The sequence below is a fragment of the Molossus molossus genome, unplaced genomic scaffold (genome assembly GCF_014108415.1).
Source record: "Molossus molossus isolate mMolMol1 unplaced genomic scaffold, mMolMol1.p scaffold_m16_p_15, whole genome shotgun sequence".
NCBI lineage: Eukaryota > Metazoa > Chordata > Mammalia > Chiroptera > Molossidae > Molossus > Molossus molossus.
In genome coordinates, this window is record NW_023425350.1 from 447491 (window position 1) to 474247 (window position 26757).

Sequence of the window (26757 nt, forward strand, 5' to 3'; positions counted from 1 at the left end):
GCGAGGGGACGTGTGATCTCTGGCGGGTCTTCCTCCCTCTGACCAAGGGGCCCACACGCTGGAAATCAGGTAAGAACTGGCTCTTCTAAGAGCTGGGGACCCCGGTGCCCGTCCCGCCCCTGCGTTCTGGCTTCCAGAACGTGTGTTACCATGAACGTGCGGGAGGGAAAGTCCACTCCGGAGAGTTCACACCTGGAGGGACAAGGGTGTGTCTGTCCAGGGCTGCCTGTCACTGTGATGCCGGAGAAGCAGGCTGGGCCCCACAGGGACGCATCACGGACGGAGCCTCTTCAGAGAGGGATCCGGTGACACGGGCCAGTGGGGACAGGCCGGCTGCCCCACACACGCCGTCAGACCCAGACCCCCAGACCTGCCCTTCACTGGAAGGTGGTCGGAGCCTCTGGGGCCTCCTGGCCTCACCTGTCATCACAGGCTACACCTGAGACCTACTCCGGCCTCTGATGCCTTTGGGGGGTGTGACCCCTCCCTGCTCATCCACCTCCAGGACCGACGGGTCTCCTGGCCACAGCTGGGTCGTGAGGTGGTAAAACCAGAAAAAAATGCTGCCTAGAGCTCAGTGTGTGCAGGCCAGGCGAGCTCCAGGAACTGAGAAGTACATTTTCCTCAAAGCGCCAACCACCTGGGAAATGCCCAAGCCCCCTCTAGGGCCCGCCGGGTCCGTCAGGCTCCGAGCCCACGCAGCGTGGCCCGCGCCGGCCCACAGGAAGGAGGACGCCAGGCTCCACCTGAAAACGTGGCCTGTTTATTCGAACGAAAGGCAGCGGTACATAGTGCAAACGTCTTTGGTAACGTGCTGATTACAAGGGACGTGGGAAGGCATCCGGCTGTGCAGTTAAGGGAGTAAATGAACATGTACACGTGGCCCCTCGGAACCCCTGATGCGGCCGCCACGAGACCACAGGCCCCTCAGGGCGCTCACGGACCTGGGTGTGCCCCGAAACCAAGGTCTCCGTCTTCTGGTTCCCAGAGGCTGCCTCCCAGATCCGCCTGACTCGGTCCTTCCTCGGAAGTCCACGCCCCAGGAGACGCCACCAGATTTTACCTGTCACTCGGCAGGCTGAGGCTAAGTCACGGTGACCGTGTTCAAAGCCACTGTGACCATACTGACGAGGGCGCATGGAGGCCACCCCGAGATGTGGCCGCCTGGTGCCCACACCGACGGCGGCAGGCCCTGAATGGCCACGGCCTCCTACTCCGCAGTGACGCCCTCTGAGCGGCCGTCCCCCCACGGGAACCGCAGTGGGTCCCTCGCCAGTGTCGGCCCAGCAGGGGGCGCTCAAACGTCTGCGGAGCTGAACTTGTCCGTTCAGACACCTGTGTTTCAGACACTAGCTCACTCTGTGTTTAAAACAAAATAGGAGATTTTTGGTCCGTTAGAGAGAGAGCGACCATGAGGTATGATAGTTGCTTTTCACTGGGTTCTGGAAGACCTGCGCACAGTGGAAGGTGCTGCTGCCGGATCTGAGGCTGGAAGTGGGGACTTTCGTAAGCTGGCGCGCACTCTGAGAACACGAGGTACAGGGTGTCGTCTCTTTAAGGCACTCACGCAGCCTGGAGGCAGGAAGCCCCCAACACTGGACTCCTCTGCGCTCGGCCAGAACAGCCCTGCGGCTGAGCAGGGCCTCGGCGGAGGGGGTTCCCACCAGGTCCACACCAGGCAGCAGGTTACAGGGAGAACGCGCCTGTTTCAAATGCGGCTCGACAGCCTCAGTCACGTGCGAAAGGCAGAGGGGCCACAGGTGGGCCGGAGCCTGGGCGGCGGGAACCCACTCCGAGGCGTCGCTGGTGCGCGTGGGCCGCGGCGGAGGCCAGAGGGCAGGTGTCTGGGTGACCGGGGCGCCGGGAGCCTGGGCCACCCAGACACGCTCACGAGACTTCCGTTGGCCGAGCACTGAGGCGGGCGCCCCCCGGACGGTCCACAGGCTCCCGGTGTCAGGGCCCCGCGGGTGGCTTTCCGTTGAGAAGAAATGCTGGCATCGGGAAATCACTGTAGGAGCCTAAATGACTGAACTGTGCGATTTAATAGTAGCACCAATTTCTCGTTAAAAAATTAAATAAAAACCTGAGAATCTAACGTGAAGTTAGGACTCGTGTCTGCTCCGCCGTGTCTGCTGCATGGCCTCCGGCCCGTGATCACTCCAGTCTGACCCCCCGCGTGTTCCTGAGACAGCCCGGCGACATGGCCCTGAGCTGTCCGAGTCCTTGGTGTCCACCAGCCTAACTCCCTGCACCGGCTGTGACCTCGGGGGCTGCCCCTGGGAGGAGGGGCTCCGGGGAGCCCTAAGGATCTAAGGCTGCTTTCCTGGGGTGTCCTTCAGGCAAAAAGGACAACAGGCTCCGTCGACTCTCACCGGCGCGGGGCAGTCGGCAGGTGGGCAAGCCTCCACGAAGCAGGTGATCTGCCCGTCCTGGAGGGAGAGGCACCGGACCGGTCAGTGCGGGGACCCGTGCACCACACCACTCCTCCGCAGCCTCTGACCCCTTCGGTCCCGATCTGTCCTGTGCCCCACCCGGGTGCAGCCAGACCCCGGCCACGTCCCTGGGGACCCAGAGCTGCCTGGCAGAACCAGCCTCCCTGCAGGTGTGAACACCCCAAGGCTGACCAGGGGCAGCGACAGGCAGGCCCACCTCGGACGGAGCCGGGGGAAGAGCCTGGGGCCTCCCTGACCGCGGGCCGCCTGCCGGGGCTCCGGGTCTGCAGCCGGGTGCCCGGGGCCCGAGACGGCCGTACTCACGCGACATTCACAGATGGTGCACGCGTCTCGTTTCCACCTGGCGCCGTCCGCGTGGGGCTCGCCGTCCGCACCGGTGCACTCGGCTGTGCTGAGCCGAGACTCAAGTTTCTTGATCTGCGAAGCCGACACGAGCAGTCAGGAGGGGCGGCGTGGCCCTGGCCTCCCCGGGCCTCCATTCACACGGCCGGCCCTGAAGGGCACTACGGAAACTCGAGTCTGCTTGCTGGACAGCCGACAGTGTTGTCCCAAAGCTCCGTGAGGGCGCTGCCTGCCTGTCTCAGGTCTGAGGTGCCCACACCTCAGAGGTCAGTGGTCAGTGGTCACTAAGGAACGGAGAGAACCTAGGACAACTGAAGAGGCACCTGGGACGGTGGGTCAGAGCCACCCGGACGGCAGAACATTCCGCCCTGGCTTTTCAAAGGTGCGACGGGTTGTGACTGGCCACCAATCCCGCAGCTGGACGCCCCGAGGGGCCCCTTCCTCCGGCCCCCTCACTGGGGTGCGGACTGGGTGACGTCTCTGTACACAGAGTGTCTGGCAGCCAGCCCGTCGCCCTCCAGTCCCCGGAGAAGGAAGTCAACTTCCGTCTCCAAGCCACCACCACCTGGGTTTTCTGTCCCAGGCCACTGAGCCTCCGCCGGCAACAGAGGCGGCCTGGAGTGGCCCTAACGCTCGGACACGAACCCACCCAGCCTCTGTGGATGGAGGTGAGGTGCCTGTGGACAACGGACATGAGTGGCCATGACCAGCGGGGTCTCCGACCTCCCGGGGCCTGGGGACCCCGTGCCGGTGGGACCTCACCGTCGCCTCGTCCCTGTCACCTGGGTTGTCCTGGAGGCGGTCACTCTGGGCCAGTCTCAGACGCACTGAGAAGCCCCTTTGTGCCCGAGTCACCAGACCCCGACGCTCTGGTCTCCCCGTGAAGGAAGGGGGGGTGCTGCGGGCGGCAACCCCCCTTTGGTGAGAAGACAGAAGCAGCCCTGAACTCAGGCCCACTGGGCTGGGAACGAGGCGAGGTGACAGGGACATGCCCGCGGCGGCCACCCTGTCCTGAGCTGCCAGGGGTCGGAGAACAGCGGTGAGACCCCACCTGCTCTGAGAACCTGCGGCCACACCGGGGCCCCCAGGTGAGTGAGAAGCACTCGGCACGATTTCCCCTGCGGGTGTCAGGAGGTCCCCACGCCACAGGCCCACCCTCCTGGGCCCCAGGACGCCCCGTGTCCTCTCAGCCTGGTTTCTCTCTTGGCTCCGGGGACGGGGCTTCCTCCTCGTATATGAACGCAGACTCGAGGGGCAGAAACTAGTTCCTTGGGTGGCAGTGGGGGGAGGGGAGACCTTTTTTGCAAAACCCTGCAGGCCTTCGACTCAGACCCCAGCTCCCGGTCCCTTTCGCCACATCCAGATGGTCCGACCCCAGCAGACCTGCGGACCCTCCCTGGGGACCAGGGTTAACGGTCATTCTTGAAGTGGCTGCAGGACAGGACCTGAGGCCTGTACCTCCTTCGTGGCCCTGCTCCTGAGACCGCTCATGCCCGGCCTCCATGGCCACTCTGGCCACACTCCTGCACCCGCCCACGTGGCAGCCACGGTTGAGGGTCCCAGCCACTGGGAAACTGAGGGACTCGGTGTGGCCCAGCCAGGAAAAGAGCCAGCAGACAAAGTGACCCCCGGGCTCCAGGGCGCGGGCAGACACCCCCCTCACGCCCACACAGAGACGGGTCCGACCGCACACTGGGACGGCACCTGTTTCCTGAGGTCCGTGATGGTGCTCTGCATCTCCAGAACAAAGTCCCTGAAGTCGTTCGCCCTGGGGACCGGGGGGTGCTCCGAGGAGGTGGACGTGGCGTTCCTGGGGTGCTTGCCGTGTTTCCCGACACTGCAGAGGGGAGATGGGGGAGCAGACACGGCCTCAGCACGTCCTCACGCGTGTTCACAGCTCGGCCCGGGGCCGTGCGGGCGGCCGGCGGGTCAGGCCCAGGACCCGCCCCGCAGGCGGAGTCTGACCTCGGGGACAGCCGTACCTCCGTGTCTTCCCAGGCCCTGCTTCCGCGATGGGCTCGTCCTCCTGGTAGCTGAATTCAAGGGACCGCCGGCCTCGGAAATGATACGAGAAGGCGTTGAACTGTCCCCTGGTCCTACAGTCTGACGAGAGAGGGTGACGGGACAGGTCAGCGGCCAACGGCTCTACCTTCAGGACAAACTCAGCGGCCAAGGTGAGAACCCGGCTGGTTACAGAGCGCCAGGGCCCAGCGCAGGGCGTCTGGGCTCGGGGTCAGGTGAAGGAGCTGCCCCCCAGAGGCCAAACGGAGGACAGACCAGGACGCTGTCGCGAGGACCGGCGCCAAACGGGCAGGAACGGAACCCACCCTGGACGTCACAGACTCGGCTTCACCACACAGAACCTCCCAACTGTGACCCTGAACAGCCGTGGCCTGCAGCTTCCTCAGCTACTTTAGAAAAAGTGTAACATTTCTCTGAACCCACAGAAACACAGAGATGTGTGTGCAGATACCAGCGTACACACAGATACATGTGTACACAGACGTGTACACACACAGGCACGCATGTGTACAGACACGGGTAGAGATACGTGTGTACACGTGAGAATAGTGAATGGAACGTGAGGTAAAACTTTAATAACTGATGAATCTGAGTGAAGTACAGAAGTTCTCTGTAATATTTCAATAGTTACTGCATGTGTGTACAAGTGTGTGTAGCTACACGTGTACACGTCAGTGATTTTCAACCAGTGAGCTGCAAGGATTTTTAAAACAAGCAACACCTGACTACTGACCTCTTTTCCCTTCAATTGTGAAATAAACAAATAACCAACACAACAACAGCCGTCCGATGAGGATGAATCGATATTTATCCCTATTTTTTGTCAGATATGCTGCAGAATGTTAGTTATTGGTTTATGTGCCACGAGACGAGAAAGGTTGAAAATCGCTGGTGTATGTGCGTGTGTGTATGCATGTATGCACACGTGTGTGCCTGTGTGTCCTTTCCTGACCCGTCAGGCCCACAGAGAAGCCACAAGTCTAACTGTGGTGAAGAGAAAGGGGCGCACGTGCCCCGGGGTTTCTCCTGTGCGTGGAGGTCATGCAGGGGCGAGAAGACCGGCCGGCGTGAGAGCCGAGGCCGGGAGGTTGCTTCCAAATGGCTTCTGGAGGCTGGACTCGGAGCCAGCAGCAGGCCGAGCAGTGGGCCGGCCTTCGCGTCCACCCCCGCATCAGAGAGCCGCCCGGGACAGAGCTGGGGGGTCCGTGGCGTGCGCTCGGGGCGTCTGCGGAGGAGGCTTCGCCGAGGTGGGACGCCACTGCCCCTCGCACAGCCTGGCGTGTCCCACCCCGGGGCGGGGCTCTGAGTGGAGGCACAGGAAACCCGCTGGGCTGCGTGAGCAGCTGGGAACCTGGGACCCCCAGACGCGGACGGGGCTGCGTCTGGGAACTGGCTCCCCCCAAACCACCGTCTGCGCACGCAAGAGCCAAACTCCCGGCCACGCCTGGAAACCCCTTTGCGCTGGACAAACTGGTGAGAATATTTTTAAGAAAAACAAACAAAAGAAAAACAAGGCATGATCCCAACAGACGTCACAAAGAGATGTGCATGCTCTGGAGAGCCAGTGTGTGGCGGGCAGTTTTACACGTATGTGTACACGTGGGTTACACATATGTGTACACGTGTGTTACGTGTATGTGCCACAGACCACATCGCTGCATACGAGTCCAGCATCACATATACACAGGGTGGGCAGAAGCAGGTTAATGACAACAACTACCGTCACAATTAATAGACACAAAAACAAACTGTTTCACATACAACTATAAACCTACCCAGAACGCAGACATTATTCCCGTATTCCTGAGTTAATTACTGTGTTATTTACCGTCACTCACTCACTTTCACCGGCCCTGCACACACGCACACATACGGGAGAGGGCGCCCCACGGACGTGCACAAGGTCAGGCCACGCCCGGACGACGTGAGCAGCAGCTCTGTGCTGTCCACCCAGGGTCAGTCCTCACACAGGAAACAGCAGCCACACCCACTGCCAGGGAGACACTTCCTCCAGGACCCAGGCGGGGATCGGCTGCACCCTCCACATCCTGTGTCTCCGAGCTCAGTGCCCACCTGCGCACCCAGGTGCAGAGGGCACCGGGGGAGGCCTTGGGACAGGGCTCTGGACCCCCCTCGGCCACACCCTGGGGCTGTGTGGCCCTCCTGGTCACCCCACTCCCGTGCCCCACTGTCCTGACCCAGAAGAGCAGGGGTATATGGATAACTCCTAAAGGGCCCCAAGTTTAATGACATGGATCTCTGGTCCCAGTTTGAATAAACCGAAGTCACGGTCAAATCAGGAAACGGAACCGTGGCTCACCACGAGCAGGACACCAGACAAAAGCAAGAGCCGCGGGGTGAGGACAGAGGCCGCCACATCCTGACCGCCCCCGGCAACCACGGCCAGCCCCGCCCACCTGTCTGGGGCTCCCGCGCTCCTGAGAACAAGCCCCCTCTTCCTACTGGGCCTCCGACCTCTTCTCTGCTCACAGAGGTCACTCAGACCCTCAGGACACACAGCCACACCCCCAAACCCCGCCTGGGGTTGCTACGGCTCCCCGAGACCTCCCTCCCGTCTCTCAGCAGAGTCGGGCGGCACAGGACGCACTGGGGTTCACAGGCAGGGGGGCTCAGCTCACTCACATCCTGCTTCTATCCGTCTTCCTAGAATCTTAGTCGTCACACGGACACTGCGCCGGCCCCCAAAAACTCCACCAGGAGGCTTCTTAGTCCCACTGAGCTCCTGGGCCGGGACACACCCGCACCGAGAGGCCGCCCCACCGGCACGGCCACGGCAGCGCGGAGGCCCGGAAGGTACCTTCACAGCAGTCCTGCCAGACCCGCAGGTCCACCCTGGGCACGTCGTCACAGCTGCTGAAGCCGTGGGGGAACTCCGCCACCCGGAACACGTCCTTCTGCACACGCGTGATGTTGTCCGAGTTGTCGCACAGGATCCTGGCCAGCGACGTCTGCTTGATCTGCGTCAGCTGGGCCGGGGAGAACACCCCGGGGTTTTCATACCACAACCTGTCCCGGGAGGAGAACAGGTCAGAAAACTCGGAGCCTCAAACCACGGTGAGGGGAGCTCAACGGTCCTCCACTCAGTGTCCATCCCTGGTTCCGACCAGGCCCCTGATGGAGCCCGGCTCACGTCCCACTGGACAAAAACCAACTGGCGAGTGAAAACACAAAGGTCAGCGCCTGACCGGCGCACGGCCATCTCCAGCCATGTGCGTGGCCTGTGGCCCGTGGCCCCGGCTGGACGGCTCAGCACCAGGCAGGGACCACCCGCTACCTGCTGGAACTAAACCGCCCTCGCCAGCCAGCCAGCCGTCCCGGCCGCCCTGAGGGCCCCGCGTGGTTAACCGCAGGCTGTCACCAGGGGCGGACACACTCCTGCCAACCACAGGGCGTGAAAGCACCTGGGGCGGGTTCGGCCGGTTCGGACGCCGTGTGACGAGCAGCCCGGCCGTGGGGAGCCCTCACAAACAGCAGGAGCCGCCCCCCCCCCGTGCTCAGCGCTTAGGGTGGACCTGGAGCCGCCTCCCACGGCTGTTACCTTCCCCGAGTCCCCCCAAGGTACCGGAAGGCCCGACTCTCCTCTCCGTTTACCTGTCCCCGTCTCGCAGGCGCTTGAACTGGGTGCTCAGCAGGCACATCAAGGTGGGTCCCAGGCGGCTGCCGGGCACCAGGTCCTCCACCATGAGGGCGGGGAACAGGTCGATGTTGAGGGGCGACCCGTATAACCTAGAAACGAGTGAGACCTTAAATCTACTTACAAGGCTCCTCTGGAAAAGCACTTGTGGACCCGAGAGCCCTGAGCTCAAACTACTGCACGTCACTGAGTCTTCCCTCAGCAAAGGAGCGCGACCCGCGTCCCAGGAGCTCTGTTGTCATCTCTCCCACTTTCTGCCTGTACAGGGCGGGGCGGAAGGAGGGCGCAGTGTCCGTGAGGAAAACAGTTCGGTTACCATGTGATCACGAAGACCCGTGTCAGTGCTCACCCCTGTGCCCGAGTCGCCACCTGCACACGGGAAATACACACGTGTGTGCGTCCCGAAAAGCCACGAAGCAGGAAGGACATGAAAGCCACACTTTGTTACACAGGTCATTACACTCGTACACCTTCTCAACAACTCACGTTTCATCAACAGACGTGAACAATAAACTACCTACGGCTAAAGACACATATAAAAAGTAACGCTGGGATTCCGCTGTATGGTGAAAACATATTTGCTATAAAGAACGCGTTTACTAAGCAGAGATGGTACAGGAAACAGAGAGAGCGAGGTTTAAATGTTCAAGAACAGCCCGGCCGGTGTGGCTCGGTGGTCGAGCACCGACCCTGCACCAAGAGGCTGCGGGTTCGATTCCCGGTCTGGACACACACCCAGGCTGTGGGCTCGATCCCCAGTGGGGGACACACAGGAGGCGCCAGTCCATGTTCTCTCTCGTCGGTGTTTCTTTCTCTCTCCCTCCCTCTTCCCCTCCTTCTAAAATCAATAAAGAAAAGGATTTAAATAAATAAATGTTCAAGAACATTTTCATCAAAGTCCTCCCATTTCTTAGAAACACGTGCTTACGAGGAGAGCTCTGATCTGATCCAACATCGGAAGAACGTCTCAGGCACCATTGAACTCTCCGGTGGGCTCTGAGACGCACCCCGAAACCAGCCCGGGGCAGCCTCTGCCGCGCACCAGCGGGCAGAGGGGCAGCGCTGCTAAAGCCAGCCTCAGCCCTTCAGAGAGACGAGTTCGGCTCGTCTTCTCCACGTCAAGGACGTCCGGGCGGAACTTCTAGGTCGAATGGAAACATGGAGTCAGAAAAGCCTCCCAGCCGCTGCCTCCTGGCTGGCAGGGCCCAGAGTGGTCTGAGGAATCACCTGTGGCAGTTCCCACAGGAAGCACCTTGGGCGGGGTCCTCTCTTCCCGCCCCCCTCGATGATCCACCTGTACAGGCCTTTGGGACAAAGCTGGGGCGCACACCACAATCAAGCAGGAACCTCTTGTCCAACAGGGCACATGACCCCTCCCCTCCCCGCCTGCTCCGGGCACCCAGACCGCGCAGCCAGCCAGGGCGCAGGGCACTTGGCCCCCCAGTGCCAGCAGCACTGGGCCGGGGTGCAGCTCCTCCAACTGCTCTGAAATAAGTTTGTCAGATGAGAGAAATGACGAGGACGTGATCTGCGTACGTCTGGACAAAATCAACGCTGGGTATTTAAGCACCTAACTAATAAATGGTTCCGATGAATCCTAATTAAGCAAAACTGACCAACAAAGTCTCTGCACCAGCGGAGCACCCGTGACGGACGCCAGCAACCGGATACTGGTATTGAAACCAGAATTTCAACACTCAGGGGCCACAATGTGCATTTCTTCAAAACTGGCAATAAATTATGAGTGAAAAGTCACTTTGTTCCAGAGCACACAGGAGCACACTGGCGAGACCACGTCTGAAGTTCAGCGTTAAGTAACTCAGAGTAAGTAACCTACTCCTGGGGGAGCCACGGGGCCTGGAAAATGTACGAAGTGAGTCTTCAGGAGAAAGTTTTCTTTCTAAAACAATTCCTCCCGAGCGTCCAGGAAACAGAGACTTTAAAGACCACGGACTGCCACCTGGAGACTCTGATGTTTCGAAAGGACATTAAATACAAGACACTCCGAAACCTCACTGGGCGGGCTGGACATACACGCGCTCCACCCACACTGGCTCGAGGACCCTCTAAGAGAAGCTGCTGACAGACAGACGGACAGACGGCCAACCCGAGAGACTGACTAGGTCTGAGGCCTTCAGAGCCCAGAGGTTTAATTGTCTTTACCTGTCTGCTGAGGGGACCAGTCATAATAACAGTCACGTTTGTTCTCTAGACTTCTCCTAAGCTGCCCACTACTGAGGATTACCGAACAAGAGTAAGATGAATGTTCACTCTTTTCATGGCTTTTGTAAGTGTTAGACCAGATACAAAATAAACACCAATGAGACAGTAGCAGAGACAACGATTCCTCCCACCAGCACCAGGAAGGCGGCTCCCGGCCCGGGTCTCCCAGGTCCCTGTCAGCCCCCTTCAAGGCTTCTCCGTCCTCCCCGCTGCACGGCCGGCAGCACCCACGCCGGGCCTTCCTTTCCCACCGTGTGGACCAACAAGAGAACAACCCTGGTGTGCTCCTCCGACTCACCGCCTGAGCTTCTCCCGGATCTCGGGGTTTTTGATCTCGTTTTTCAGGTCCTCGAAGGTGTGGGCAGACGACAGGTTGCAGTAGACGCGGTAGTCGTGGTAGGGCGGGATGCCGTGGTCGCGGCCCCGCTGGATGTTGATGGCTGCCAGGTCCAGGGCCACCGTGTGCGTCATGGAGAAGAGGCGCTCGGTGAGCTCCGTGTTCAGCAGCTGGGAGGGCACGCGCATCTTCCCCGCCACGCCGAACAGGCCCCTGAGCACCGGGTCGATGCCGCCCTCGTTCACGATGCGGAACGGGGAGAAGAAGGCTTTGTGCAGGGGCACGTGGCCCTGCGCGATGGGCTGGAAGTTCTCGTCCAGCCGGTAGAGCACGGGGTTGACCAGCGTATGGCCGAAGCGGAAGGCGGCCGTGGCGAAGGCATTGAAGATGCCCGCGTTGACACCCGGATCGTAGCCGCGGTACTCCCCCAGCATCTTCATGCCCACCTCCCCCAGCACCTTGGGGAGCCAGTGCTGGTAGGTGATGTACTGCATCTGCGCGCCCACGATCTTCCGGGCCTCGTGGTACAGGGTGTCGCCGTCCCAGTGTGGGTTCAGCGCCAGCAACTCGGTGGCCACGCGGTTGTGCTCGCGGAACCACAGCGTGTGCATGCTGGTGAGGCCCAGCTGCTCGTTGGCACGGTGGTCGCCGGCCAGGAAGCAGGGGATGGGGCTCTCGCTCTCGTCGCGCATGCACTCCGTGGGCGGCCCCGCAGCGAAGGGCAGCAGGGGCTTCCCCGAGCGCTGCACGATGCCCTGGCGCAGCAGCCCGCGCTGGCTGGCCAGGTCACGCACGGCGCGGGCCTCGTGCTCCGAGCTGCCGTAGACGTTGGAGGCGTCGATGTAGGAGGTGAGCTGGTTGATCTGCTCGCGCGGGTACACGGAGTTCATGAGCAGGGAGGTCATGCCGCTGCCGCACACGGGGCTGGAGCGCACGAAGAACATGCAGCGCGCGCCGTTCCTCACGCGCGGGTCGTTGGGCGGGATGGCGAGCGAGAAGCAGGGCGGGTCGCTGCTGCACGCGGAGCTGCAGTGCTGCCCGTCGGAGAAGCGGGCCTGGCTCAGGGCCACCACGGTGGAGTCCAGGTCGTGGTCCAGGAACTGGCCCCACTGCATGAGCATGTGCGTGAACTGCGCGTCCGGCGTGACGGCCTCCGTCCCGATCAGGGTCGTGGACACCAGGCGCGGCATGGGCAGCGCGTGCCCGTGGTACAGCCGGCCGGGGTTCACGCCCCGGGGGGTGTTGAACCCGTTCTCGTACACGGACTTCAGCAGGCGCTCGAAGGCGGTCAGCGAGGCGCCCCACATGGGCCGCTGCAGGTTGTTGCAGGTGCCGTCCTGCGTGCGGTACTTCTGGTGGAAGCACATGTCGGAGCAGTTGTTCACGCGCCGGTGCGCCGTGCAGCCCGACAGGTTGGCGATGAGGCTCAGGTACTGTGGAGACACCAGGTCGTTGTAGTGGTAGCCTGCGGGCAAGCACAGGAACGAGCTCATGCGCCCTGCAGTCAGGGACCGGCTCTGGGCCCCCCAGTGCCTCCCAGCGGTGACGGCGGGAACCACCCTCCCCACATCTCCCTGCGGCCTCTCCGCCTCCACCACAGACAGCGCTCCCGGCCCTCAAAACAGCTCCGCGCACGCGCACAGGGGCGCACGCGCACAGGGGCGCACGCGCACAGGGGCGCACGCGCACAGGGGCGCACGCGCACAGGGGCGCACGCGCACAGGGGCGCACGCGCACAGGGGCGCACGCGCACAGGGGCGCACGCGCACAGGGGCGCACGCGCACAGGGGCGCACGCGCACAGGGGCGCACGCTCCAGGCCCGCAGAACAGCTCCACCCCCGCGCACGCTCACAGGGGTGCGCTCCAGGCCCGTAAAACAGCTCCACCCACGCGCATGCGCACAGGGGCGCACATGCTCCCCCACACCGCGGGGTTCGCAGGCATCAGCCATCTTTGTTCTCAACCATTTCACTCAGATCTGGACCCAGTGCTGTGTACGTCCGACAGGGACACCCTGTTGCAGGGACCGTGTCCACGTGGCTGCGGTCGAGAACTGGAGGTGAGGAAATCCCACTGGCCGGGGACGAGCGATCAGGACCGTGAGCTCTTTGCCGGGATGTGACCCCAGCCTCCCAGCCTCGCAGCGCGTCGTGCTCACCGGGACCCGAACGCTTGGGTCGGGTCCGCACTTGCCGGAAACCAGAGTGAACTCACCGTCCAGCTCTGGTCCCAGTTCCTCTCCGAAATCTCAGCTCTCGATCTTGAACGTCAAACAAAACCGCGTCCACCCACGTCCCCTGGGCCCCAGAAGCCTTCCTCCCGCACTGTCCCTTCGTCTACAGCAGTGGCCGCGGTTCCTCGGGCCCCCTTCTCATTGCAGGGACCAGGGCGGAGCCCAGACGGAGGGCAGGCACCTGCCAACATCCTGGACTGGACACTGACCCCACTGACCCCACAGCCTCTGTAAGTGCGGAACCAGAGCCTCCTAGAACGTCACCGATAAAATGCTGCAAAGTCAGATCTATCTACAAACCCCAAGAACACCCCATGGAAAATGAGGCCTGCCCAGGGGCTCTGCAGACTGCCGACCACAGCGTGCAGTGCAGTTCACGTTAGGAAGAGAAACGACCTCAGACTGCAGAAAACTAAGTGCGGGTAAAAGTACTGAAATATGATAAAAAGTATGAATTCAGGAACAAGGAAATGGACAAAACGACTGTTTCAGGCTGGGAAGATGCCTGGACGGTACTGTTATGGGGAGGGGTCACTATTCCCCATGAATGAATTCACTCAGTACAGAGCAAGGACACAGGCAGGCCTGCAGGTAACGTCTGTGTGAGTGTCCCTCCCCTACCTGCATCCAGGCCACCGGAGACGGTCACCTCTGCCTTCGCAACTGGATCCACCCCCTCACCACACCACCTGGTCCCCACGCTGTCCTCTCCCTTCCGGATCATTCCACAGACACCATGTACCTATCCCTGAGTCCCACAGGCAGCCAGTGCCCGACAGGCTGTGGGCACAACGGAAGGGCCGAGGCTTCTCCCGGGTGCCCTGCAAGCTGAGGGTGGCAGTTGCCACAGAGACCAGTGGAGATGTAGTGACATGGACCTCTGACCGGCTCTGAGCCGTCACCACGCTCCAGAGAGGGGAGAGGGGACCCTGTGGGGTTCCCCTTTCCCACCTCCTCACACACTGGTACGTAGGAGATACGTTCAGTTCCTCAATGTTTTCGTCCTCGTGGGAAAAGACGCTCATCAAAGACAAACGGGACACAGAGGACTTCAAACCGCCCCTCCCCGTGTTCTCAGGCCGCTGCGGCCGGCAGCCTCCCCAGGAGCACGTGCAGGTTCGCGCACAGCTCGATTGGACGGTTGCTGAAGGCGATGCTGTTACAGTGAAGCCCGCCAGACCCGCCGTCTAAGAGCACCGCTGGACAGCGAGACAGTGCCTGTCGCCCCACACCGGCACTGGGACGGACGAGGCTGGAGCCTCACACACGCCCTTTCCACAGCCACAGGGACACAGCGTCACTTACATCACTGTTGTCCTGCAGTTTCCCCTGAAACCTCCCTTGTCCTGGGCGACATGCTGACACAGGATCTGGGCGACAAGGACCACCCCCACTGGGTCCCTGTGGGGAACTCCAGAACCATACTGTCACCCCCACTGTGTCCTCCTCAGACCCGGGGACTAGATGCCGAGCCTGTCCCTGGGAAGGCGCCCTCTGCGGGTGTGTGGTGCCCGCTCCCCAGGAAGACGCGGAAGGAGGGGGGGCACTGACTGGTTCCGTTGAGGTCGACCGTGAGGCCGTGCTGCACGTGCTCCTGGATCAGCTGCAGCGTCCGCTCGAATATCTCCCCGGCGCGAGCCTGCTCCACGGTGTAGGGGTCCCTCGGGTAGCGGAACAAGGCCAGCAGGTCGTTGGGGGACCGAGGACGGCTGACTCGGTCAGGGGGGAGGGAAGAGGGCACAGTCACTGAGACAGAAGTCACCCGCGTGCAGTCAGACGCGGTAACGTTTCTGCCAATCCTCCTCCGTGGGGGCCTGGGCCTGACTGATCCCAGGCGGAAGGGAACAAGAGACACAGGACCAAGGGACACTAAAAACAAGCATTTAGTTAGGTCCGTGGAGAAAACAGCAACGTTCTACTTTGATGCGGATACAGAGAAAACACTTTGGAATCTGCCGACGTGAACAGACCCCTAACGGCTTGTGAAATACTTTGTTTTTGCCAAATCATTTAGCAACAAGCCAAAGAGAACGCGTTGCAATTTTTAAGCAATGTCTTGTTCGTGAATCATAGTTCAGTCTACTTGGAAAGGACTTGCCTGTTATCTTTACCCCCTGACGATTGACGCCAACCTTGCTTATGAATTTCAAGCTTAAAGGTTTTCTCGATGAGGCAACAGGTCTGGCCCTGTCCCAGGACGGCCCCCATCCTTAACCCCTCCGACGTCTGTCCCGCCAGCATACCTGTCGAACAGGTGTGTCCGCGTGGAGTTGATGGCCCTGTCCACGGTGGCGATGGCCTCCACAATGGATGTGGCCACGAACGGGTCCCCGTTGCGACTGACGTCAGGGACTAGGAAACACGAAGTTGCAGGTCACGGAAGGCGCTGGGCGTCCCCCACCGTCTAGACGCTACCTCATCCGGCCCCAGCACACTGGCTCGAAGTGTGTTTCTGTTTCTCCCCTCAAAGCTCAAACAGCTTTATCCCAAACTCCACTGGAAGCTGTTTTCAAACCGTATGGAAATTGGGCTTTGAGATTTTGAAATCGTGTGACACCCCCTCAAAGAACAGGGAAGACGCAGCATTAACGGCAGGCTCGGGGGAGGCGGGAAGTCAGGCCTTGCGTGGCTGCTGACATGGGGTGACTTCTGGTGGGTTGTTCTTCTCATCAAAGGACAAACCTTCCCTGGGGCTGGACCTCAACCTGCTCAGCTCTTCTTACCGAGCTTCTCTGTGATCCCATTCGCTCATGATACGTGTTGCTACCACCTGTCAACACACGCACATGCACACGGGCACACGCACACATATGGCACATGCACATACACTCGCACACACAGGCACACATGGCCATGGGCACAAACATAAGCGCATGCACACACACGGGCACACAAATGGGCACACACACAGACACACACATGGGCACAAGCACACACGTGCATGGGCGCACACACACGGGCACACACACACATATGGCACATGCACATATATACACATGCACATGCACACATGGGCACACACAGCCATGGGCACAAACATAAGCGCATGCACACACACATGGGCACACAAATGGGCACACAGACACACACATGGGCACAAGCACACACGGGCATGGGCGCACACACACACACACAGGCACAAGCATGCACATGCACACGCACAGCACACACAGCTTAACCTGGGGCCCTGAGGGACAGCTCGGCTCCCTGACTACTTTTCTCTTCCTTTTCACTCAGTATTTTTCAGGACTTAGTTTGTTAAATGAAATAACCCCGTTCCAACCACAGTTTTATCTTTTGAAAAAGCTGGTGCCAGGCCACAGTCTCCACAGGGAGGCTGCCTCGGCAGCCAACAGTAGGTTTATGTTGAAGACACTCGGACGTCATGCACCCTGGGAAACACGTCACGCGCAGAACAGAGCAGAGACCAAGCTGGCCTCTTGCAAGGCGGTAACGGCATCTGAACTTTTGCCAGATGACAAATGTAAGCAACACGTTTCTGGATTCGAAGGGGTTTGGAGAACAGCTAAGCCACCATCAAACCACAAGCAGGGAGGCTCCCCGAGCGAGGCCCACAGGGGCCCACGGGCCCCCGAGCACCAGGAGGCAGGAGGGGCTCCTGGAACCGGCCTGGCCCTGCCACCAACCGCGAGTGCCCGGTGGCCTCCCCGCAAACTAGGGGTGCAGATGTGCCCCGTTATCATAACCCGTGCGCCTGGCCTCGGCCGGGCCTGTGGCTTTCCTCTGTGGCCGTGGAGCCCACAGGGCGGGACGTCTGCCGGCCACAGGGGCGAGGCCTGGGCAGCCTTACCGCTCACGCTGAGCACCATGCTGACTGAGGCCTGTCCGATCGTGTTCCGGGCCACACACTCGTAACGGCCTGCGTCCGCGGTCCCGACGTCATGGATGGTCAAGAACCCCTCAGGGCTGATGTGGAATTTCCCACTTTCTGTCACCTGAACCCCGTCCTGGAGCAACACAGCAGAAAGCACAGTGGGAACAAGGTGGAGAAGCAGCACCGTTCACTCCCGAAGCCAGGGCATCGTGCGTCAGGCCCGCGCCGATGGACACGTCGGGGATGCTGAGCCTAGATGCACCCCTAACTGGGAAGAAGAGATTTAATCCGATTCATCCAACACCAATTCCGTGGGATAAACTTGGCTTACGGGCCCACCCATGATCCAGGGAAGATCCAGACAGAGCCAAGCTCCTGGGATTTTCTAGGATGGAGGGGGGTGATGAGACCCCCAGCGAGGAGGCACAGGGCACGGGCACCCGGGGAGGGAGAAGGGCCCCAGGCATTGTCTCCGGGGGACAGTGTGCCCGAGTCACACTGGAAAGGACGGCGATGTCCCAGCTGCGGAGAGGAAGCTGGAGAGGACCCCAAGGCTTCAGCAGCGGAGAACACAGCTCCCTGGGCCGCCCCGCCCCCCGGGAGACGCTCCTGTCAAAGCACGTCCGTCTCTGTAAACTCTAGTGTGTTTTTTATTGGGTTTGATACAAACAGCAGAAAAGTAAAACAACAAAGACTGTCCACACTGACTACGAGCTCGGGGTCTAAGGGGAAGGACCACTCTCGTTGCCGTGAGACGAGAGGAGGGTCTGTCTCGTTTCGGTTTTATCAGTGAGGACAGTGGCACTGCCTTTGGACTCGGGCCTGCGGTGGGGGTGCCCCACTCTGGGACGTGTGCAGAGGCCACAGGAAGGCGGCCGTCCCCCGCATCCCCAACCACCCCGTGCCCACGGTGGTACCTTGTTCCAGGTGATGGCGGGCTCGGGCTCCCCCTGGGAGCTGCAGGGCAGCTGCACACTGGTGCCCACCTCCACCGTCTGGTCGCTGGGGGTGCTGCTGAACACCGGAGTGACTGGAAGGCAAGGGCACAGGGCTGAGTCGTGGACGCCCGGCCCTCAGGGCAGCGGGCACCTCGGCCGTCTCCTCTCAGCGTTGTCTGCACAGAGGAGCTGGCGGGGCCGAGACACCCCCGCCGGGAGCCCGAACCCAGAACCCAGGCCCCAGGACCAAGACCTCGCGGCCGGGAGGGACCTGTGGTGCAGGGGCCTCCCTCCCCGGGAAGTGAGGGTCCTGCGGCTTGTGAGGACCCTCCCACAAGTGCTCCCCCAGCAGCCACCCGGGGTCCGGTCCAGTAAGAATATCCAGGGGCAAAGCTGCACACCCAGAGCCAGCCAAGCCGCCAGAGCAGGCCCAGGCCCTGCGTGCTGACCCTGAGGCCGGACTCTGTCCTGAGTCCCAGGGACACAGGGCCCAGGTCCTTCTGTGTGCAGAGAGCACAGGGGCCTGGGACGCTCGGGGGGGGGGGGCAAACAGGACACAGACGGCGCCTCCAGGGCATGGACAGGGGCCACCGAACCCAGCGCCGCTTCAATAACCCAGAACAGGTGGCCCTGAAGTGACCTTGTTTAAGTATCAGCTGGTGGAAAACCGTTCAGTTTACTTTGATAAGTCGGCCTATCGGAGTTCAGTTTAATCATCATTAAAAAATAAATGTCACCCCCCTGGCCGGTTTGGCTCAGCAATCAGAGCGTCGGCCCATGGACCAGAGTCACGGGTTCGATTCCAGTCAAGGGCATGTACCTCGGTTGTGGTTTGGTCCCCGGCCCTGGTCAGGGTCGTGTCAGGGGCAACCAGTCGATATGTCCCTCTCACATCGATGTTTCTCTCCCTCCCGCTCTATCGGAAGATAAGTAGAAAAATGTCCTGGGTGAGGATTAAAAAAATTTAAAAAATAAACGTTATCACAGGCTCAAGAGCAAGACATAACGAGTGTGACCTGGTCACCGGGGGACACAACGACAGGGACAGCTCTTCAAATGGGCAGTCAGCTCCCGGTGACCGGCAGGGCCGTGGCGCTGGTGCACAGGCCTGGCCTCCCGTGTCTACAGTGTGCCCGCCGCGTACCTCTGGGCTGGACCGTCAGGTGCGCCACGACCCTCTGGGAGCCGATGATGTTGACCGCCTGGCATTCGTACTGGCCCTGGTCATGGAGGGCGACGCCCGAGATCCTGAGGGTCCCCGACGACAGAACCAGGTGCCGCCTGTCCACAGACAGCTGGCTCCCTGAAAGGCAGGGGGCACAGGTCAGCCACGGGGACGCGTGGTACGGTGTCAGCCACAGGAGGGTCGAGCAGAAGCTTGTCCCTGACGGGGGCCCGGGGTCGAGAGCTATGTAAGGAGGAGCCAGGACAGCGGGGGACTCGGCGGAATCCACTCACACTCGGGGTTCTGGAGGCTGGTCCCCGCTGTGTGTGATAGAACAGAGCTGGGCAGCGGGCAGGGGCACCCCAACAAGGGCCTCACATTCCGCTAGGGCTGAGCGTCCGCTGTCTCCTGCCCAAGAGCAGGGAGGCCCAGAATCCCGGGAAAGGACCCTCGGGACGAAGGGACACACGTGGAGGTCATCAGCTGGTTCTCAAGGTCACCCCACCTGGAGCCCAGGACAGGACCCCGAAGGTCCACCAGCATTGGCATGAGCCTTCCCAGCCAGGCTGCCGTCGCCCCGGGACAAGGTCTGTGCCTCCTCGTGGCCGGCAGCCAGCTGAGCTCCCGCTAACGACAGGGCTGGTCCAGCCCAGAGAACCAGTGTGGTCAGCACTCAGCATGGGGCGGAGACACGGCACCTCTCTGGGAAGGAGACTGGGAGTAAAAGTTTCACTAAAAAATATTTTCCACTCTTGGTTTTCTAGAAAGTCCGCCTTCCTTGCCATGACCTTCATTCATTCCTGATTGCGTGTCCACTAAAGGCACAGCCTCTTGGGTGAAGATGGGCGTGAGCACGGGGTTTGGGGGGCAGTGAGGACGTACCCCAACATGTGTAGGGTGGCCTGTGACCAGGGCATACAGACACCTGTCCTCCGCAGCCCCTGGGCCACGTGGGGCGCACCCACTGCTCAGCCCTGCTCAGAGCCTGGGTCTTGGGGGGCGGAGAAAGACCCAGCATTTGGGAGCTTGTGCCCGAGGGCGGGAGGCAGGGCCGCGTCCTACCTCCTTTCGTCCAGGCGATGACCGGCTGCGGGTAGCCCTTTGCCTCGCACTGGAAGTCGACCGTCTGACCCTCAATCACAGTTCTGTCCTCGGGGGTCACAGTGAACTGAGGAAGAGCTTCCGGAAGGCAGAACACGGAGAACATGACGTTAAAGATAGGCTTCGAAGAACACCGCACACTGCTGGCCACTGTCCTCCCGTGGGCAGGGCACCCCGAGTGACGGGACACCCGCTGCGGGTGCGGCAGGGCACCCCCGAGTGACGGGACATCCGCTGCGGGTGCGGCAGGGCACCCCTGAGTGATGGGACATCCGCTGTGGGGTACAGGGCACCCCCGAGTGACGGGGCACCTACTGCGAGTACGGCAGGGCACCCCCGAGTGATGGGACATCCGCTGCGGGTGCGGCAGGGCACCCCCGAGTGACGGGGCACCTGCTGCGGGTACGGTAGGGCACCCCCGAGTGACGGAACATCCGCTGTGGGGTGCAGCAGGGCACCCCCGAGTGACGGGACATCCGCTGCGGGTGCGGCAGGGCACCCCCGAGTGACGGGGCACTCGCTGTGGGGTACAGGGCACCCCCGAGTGACGGGACACCCGCTGTGGGTGCAGCAGGGCACCCCCGAGTGACGGGACATCCGCTGCGGGTGCAGCAGGGCACCCCTAAGTGATGGGGCACTCGCTGTGGGGTACAGAGCACCCCCAAGTGACGGGGCACCCGCTGCGGGGTGCAGAGGCCGTGAGCAGGGGGAGGACACTGGAGGGTGAGGGGGGAGCACTGAGGAACCAGAGGGCGGGTGCTTCTCGGCACCACGGTGACCCCGTGCGGGAAGAGCCGGAACCAGGGCAGCTGCGGGCAGAGGTGGGCAGCGTCACCTCCCTCCGCCACCGAGTCAGGACTTGCAGATGGTCCGCGGGTCATCAGGGAGCAACTGGGCACAGGGCCAGGAGTCAGCCCGTTACTGCTCGGGAAGGTGTCACAGAACAGCGTATCCAGTGTGACTCCACTGTTGTCAAAGCAACAACCGCAGCAGAGAAAGTAAACCCCAAAGGGCCCCACAGCTCCCTGCGCAGAGGCAGACCAGAGGTGGGGAACCCGCTCCTCGAAGGGGCTCCCCGGAGGCAGGAGAAGGGGGTGGGGGCGGGGCAGGGGCAGAACGACTTTCTCCTTTTCACATTTCCAGTGCTCTGAGGCTTCAACAAATGTTCCACTTGGCAACTGACTGAAAAACTAATACAGTGCCCAGCAGGTGCGGCTCAGTGGACGGAGCGTCGTCTCAGGGACTGAGCCCTCCCGGTTCGATTCCCGGTCAGGGCACCTGCCTGGGTTGTGGGCTCGATCCCCAGAGGGGGCGTGCAGGAGGCAGCCGATCAGTTTCTCTCTCACATCGATGTTTCTCTCTCTCCCCAAAATCAATAAAAAGTTTATTTTAAAAAAAGAACATAAACTCAGTAAGGAGTCAAGTGAGAAACCTGGGAACACTCAGAGCCTTCGGCCAAGAATCAACCCTATGAGATTCCGAAACGTGTGAGGACTTCCTGGTTAACACGCAGGTGCGCACACCCACAGCCAGAAACGAACCCCAACCCCTCAGCTTCGACTGCAGGTGACAGCCGGACGGGGATGTGCGATGGGACAGGGCCCTGTCCTGCCCTGCGTGGGGCGGAGGGCACGCCAGGGACCCACGGTACGGACTCTCACCCTGGACGATGATGAAAGCTGTGGCGTGGATGCTCTCGATGCTGTTGGACGCGAAGCAGGTGTACTCCCCACTGTCCCCCTGGGCCACGTTCTGAATGTAGAGGCCGCCAGAGGGCGTGATGCTCACTCGTGGGTCCTCGGGCAGCGGCGTCCGGTCCCCTTTCGTCCAGGTGATCCTCGGCAGAGGGTGGCCGGTGGCGCTGCACTCCAGGGTGACGCTCTCCCCGACCAGCACCTCCGTGTTCTGCGGCTGGATCACAAAAGTGGGCCGAGCTGTCACAATGAAACACAGGTTCTCATTTAATTTCTCTAGTGGGGCGACCATTTTTCTGCTTGAGTTTTTCTACGTTCGGGCTACTCACCCTGTTTTTGACCTCTGAACTAGGTAAAGCAAACCGTTTAATTGCGTACTTTCCAGTTTGGGGGGTTTTAAAGAAATGCACAGGAAATAAAAACGGTCCACGGCCTTAGGTCGAATGAGGAGTCGGCCACTGTGCTGGGTGAGAGCTGATTCTCGGACGGCTGACCCCTGGAGAGGCCTCCTTTGGCTTTTCCCAAACACATGCCAACCTTGTTAAACCTTGCGAGTAGTTCCGGTTGGAGTACAACATTGATTTTAAAGTGTACTCAGAACACACAGAAGAATAAATTTCACTCACAAATTAAGAATACACTGAGAAAAAATCTTTCAAATCCAAATCTAGAAAAAACTACACACACTTGCCCTGGCCAGTTTGGCTCAGCGGTTAGAGCGTCGGCCCACGGACCAAAGAGTATCGGGTTCGATTCCGGTCAAGGGCATGTGCCTCGGTTGTGGTTCGGTCCCGGCCCTGGTCAGGGCGTGTGGGAGCAACCAGTCGATGTGTCTCTCTCACACCGATGTTTCTCTCTCTCTCTCTTCCTCCCACTCTGTATGAAGTTAAGTGGAAAAGTCTCCTCGGGTGAGAATTAAAAAGAAAAACACACATACTTCTGTTTTGTGAGTTTGTGCAGAAACTCACACACAGCACCGTCGGTACCGCGGCCCAGCGGGAGAGCAACCGGCCGCACACAGCAAACCTGGAATCCAGAACCCCTCTGCCCAGAGGTCACCCTGCCAGGACGGACCCCACAAACAAGCATGAAAATGATGTGTACAGAGAAGGTTTGAATTCGTCGCTGTGATTTCCTTGGACCAACACAACACCCTCATCCATGATCCTGGAATCCAAAAAGTCCCAAACAAAACATGTTTTCGTCACCCGTTTATAACCGTCTAGACCACTCAGAGGCCTCGTTTTTCTGCTACAAATATTCACACTGTTTGCTGCAGGTTGTTGATATGCTGATGTGCCAAGCGGCCCTTCTGAAGAAAGTTCCCAAATTTCTAACAGCATCTGGTCCAGGGTTTCGGCTAAAGGGACAGAGATGGGCCTGTGACAGCAACGGACTGGGGGGGGGGGGACTAAATGTTTTCGAAAAGGAAACTGGTCAACTAGGTCGCCTTCCATCTCGGGGAAAACCTGATGCAGAGAAAACCTCGGGGACCTAGAGGAAGACCTTCGGGAGGTGCAGCCAGACATTTTCCTGGGGGGGTGAAGAGGGAACCCTGTTAGTAACGGGGTGTGGGGCGGACGCAGGAAGGATGTGGATCAGGGACACAGACAAGAGAGAGAAGCCTGTATCTCTTTAAGCTAATGCGCAAGTCTTATCAGTGAAACACCAGGAAACACGAACCGCACAGTCCAGAGGTGACAGTCAGCATCAGCCTCCCGGGGGGCGCAGACAGGAGGCTGCAACGGGGTCACCAGAGTTGGACGCTCCCGGGGGCTGGTGCGGAACCCTGAATGTCATCGTCCTCACCCGGCTGGACCAAGGAGGAGCCAACCAGACCTCCCGCACGGCTGGGTCCCCAAGTGCTGCACCACCGGTGTGAGGATGAGAGCCAGTGCCCACCTCCCTGCCCGGCAACTGGCGGGGGAGAAAGAAACCGCATCTGAAGCTGCATTAACGAAAGCTGGTTCTCGCGTGGGTTTGCGCCTATTTCACCCCACGCGAGGCAGGGCGGAGGCGCAGACAGCAATAGAGAGAACCAGGTGCAGCGAGAGGGATGTGGAGTTCAAAGTAGTAGAGACGTTGCAGAGACTCGGGAAACACAGAGCTCAGCCTCCAAGCTAAGAGGGGTGTTTGCACTTTGGAGACAAAGGTAAAGATGGCCTGTAGTTTAAGAATGCGTTTAACGTCATCTTGAGCAGTGGTGCTTAACTTCCAAACGCTGCGACCCCTCGACACAGCTCATGTCTGTGGGCGCATCTGCACGCGGGCAGATCCGCCTGGAGACGGACAGAGGAGCGGTGTCTCGGTTCCTAAGACCACCGGAAATATGTTTCCTGATGGTCTTAGGCGACCCCTGTGAAAGGGTCGTTCGACCCCCAAAGGGGTCGCGACCCACAGGTTGAGAACTGCTGGTCTAGAGTATCTACTAAAAGAAAATAAATGGTGCGTGACCTCTAAATTAGAACCAGAAAATGGAAGGTGAGCATCAACGATTCCAAAATAAGGCAAGAAACACAGAAAAAGTTCGACAGTCCAAAATAAGATGTAGAACGTATAAATCTAACTATACCACCAACTACAATAAATATAAATGGACTCATTGTAAGAAAATGTCCATCTGCATTTTTTAAATCTAGCTCTATGCCATTTCAACAAACATCCCCAAACTATGGATTTATAGAGAGGCTCAGAGCTCAAAGTAGACAAGAAATCTGGTTGTATCGATACCAAGCCAAGTTAATTTTAAGGCAAAAAGCACTAATAATAGAAGTGTTGATGATCAAAAGTTTAACTCAGAAGGAAAATAAAAATTGTAAACTTGTATGCTCCTAGTAACAGAGCTTCAAAATCTATAAAGTACACTGAGCCCTCGACGGCTGCAGGCTTCACAAGTCAGGCTGTTACGTCACAAATGGCACGACCGTCCGGGAGCAGGACTGGCAGTTTCCTGTGGCGGACCAGAGACCACGTGTGCTGGGCCTCCTACCACACAGCTCTGCCACGGCGAGAGCGTGGCCACAGACAACTCGTAAAAGAGCGAGTGCGGTTACGCTGCAATAAAACTTAATTTATAGACACTGAAGTCTGAGTGTCATGTAATTACCATGTATCCTAAAAACTCGGTTTTTCAATCCTATAAAAACGTAAAACCATTCTCAGTTCCCAGATTTTAAGGAAAACAGGCAGAGGGCCAGGTCTGCCCCTCGGACAGCTCGCCAGCCCTGGCCCCCGGGGACCGGCCGCCACTCTGCAGTGGCCTTGTCAAACCGTGGGAGGTCCTTCATGTGTATTTTAGGGAGCCACAATGACAAGCTCAGAACAGTACCCTAAATAAGACTGCTGTTTCTGGGGAAGAAACAAAAATTCAGAGAGTTCCTCATTCCTCACACATGCCGCTCCTACTCCTTCTCGCACCCGGAGCCTCGGGGTCCCAGAGGCAGGTGCTGGCAAAACCGCTCGGTGCCTGGTCACTGCTGCTTGTGGGGTGTTTGATTCAGGGCTGAGGTCTGACACTAGAAATTCTCACTCACTAAGAAGCGTGACTGCGGATGCTGAGCTGTACCACACGACGCAAAACGTCAGACGTTTCAATGACCAGAAAATCCAGCTCGGCCGGTGTGGCTCAGTGGTTGAGCGTCGACCCTGCACCAAGAGGCCACCAGTTCGATTCCCGGTCAGGGCTCATGCCCAGGTTGTGGGCCCGATCCCCAGTGGGGGGCCTGCAGGAGGCGGCCCATCGATGTTCTCTCTCATTGATGTTTCTATCTGTCTCCCTCTCCCTTCCTCTCTAAAAAAAATAAAAAATAAAAAAAAATGAAAAAGACCAGAGATCTAAACAAAGAAACACAGAGGAACCACTCACGCCCGACCACAGCCGGAAATAGTCAGGGAAACCCCGACCCTAGAGAGGTTTGTGGAGGAAGCTCAGGGTGGCGGGCAGGCGGGCGTCCAGAGGCAGTTACTGGCACAGCCCGGGCAGTGTGCCAGCTGACAGGTCGGGCACAGAGCAGCCTGGGCAAATCAGCAGAGGCGGCCGACTCAGGCCCCGCTGGACCTCCCTCCAGACCAGCCCTCCTCCCGCCAGAGTTCTCCGGTTGAACACATCAGTGAGAGCAGACCGGAGGCTACAGCTGTGCCTCGCTTGACCAGGCCAGTAAGTAAATCACGTACCAACATTCTAGACCTGGGAATTTTACATCCAAATCCAGATTTTGGCTTCTTTTTCAAAAACCAAACTCTTAGCACAGTGGAGACCCCCCCCCCCCCCGCCAAATGGACAAACAGCAGCTGCCCCCTTGGACCAGCGTGACCGGGAGGGGTCGCGGGGTGGGGTGATGTGTCCCTCTGGGTGGCTGCCTCACCGCATTGCCTGCCCAGCTGTCCACTGAGTGTCCACCCCAGATCAGGGGCTGACGTGCGCCAGGGCAAAGGTCACGAGTCCCCTGTGACCCTGCTTCCAAGGCCACGTGGTGGCCCTGTGGCCAGGGCTCCAGCTGCCCCGGAGCGAAGGAGGGAGGAATGGGGCACCCGTCCCCGGGGGACCCTGGTGTGCAGCTCGGTCCACGTACCTGGAGACCCAAAGTACCTGAGGGTCACCTCTTGCGTCTTCGCCTCCCCGGCCGCGTTCTTCGCCATGCACTGGTAGACGCCCTGGTCCGTCTCCCGCGTGTTCTGGATCATCAGGGTCCCATCGTCCAGCAAGTTCAGGCGGGAGTCTGTCTTCATGCTCAGCTCGTTGCTGCAGAGACAGAAGCA

The 26757-nt window shown here is 59.9% G+C and overlaps 1 protein-coding gene across 1 annotated transcript in view; it reads right to left on the reverse strand.

The window, feature by feature from the left end:
* Nucleotides 1-764: 764 nt before the first annotated feature.
* Nucleotides 765-26757, reverse strand: part of PXDN (peroxidasin) — a 37345-nt gene continuing 11352 nt past the window's right edge. The window contains exons 8-22 of the mRNA XM_036262840.1: nt 26571-26740; nt 21967-22239; nt 20267-20383; nt 19184-19342; nt 18019-18131; nt 17078-17234; nt 15510-15618; nt 14818-14975; nt 10994-12497; nt 8430-8564; nt 7636-7844; nt 4778-4898; nt 4500-4632; nt 2757-2870; nt 765-2429 (exon numbers count right to left, since the gene is read on the reverse strand). Coding sequence (XP_036118733.1) covers nt 2310-2429; nt 2757-2870; nt 4500-4632; nt 4778-4898; nt 7636-7844; nt 8430-8564; nt 10994-12497; nt 14818-14975; nt 15510-15618; nt 17078-17234; nt 18019-18131; nt 19184-19342; nt 20267-20383; nt 21967-22239; nt 26571-26740 — 3592 coding nt within the window. The 3' untranslated portion in view covers nt 765-2309. The remainder of the gene's footprint in view (nt 2430-2756; nt 2871-4499; nt 4633-4777; nt 4899-7635; nt 7845-8429; nt 8565-10993; nt 12498-14817; nt 14976-15509; nt 15619-17077; nt 17235-18018; nt 18132-19183; nt 19343-20266; nt 20384-21966; nt 22240-26570; nt 26741-26757) is intronic.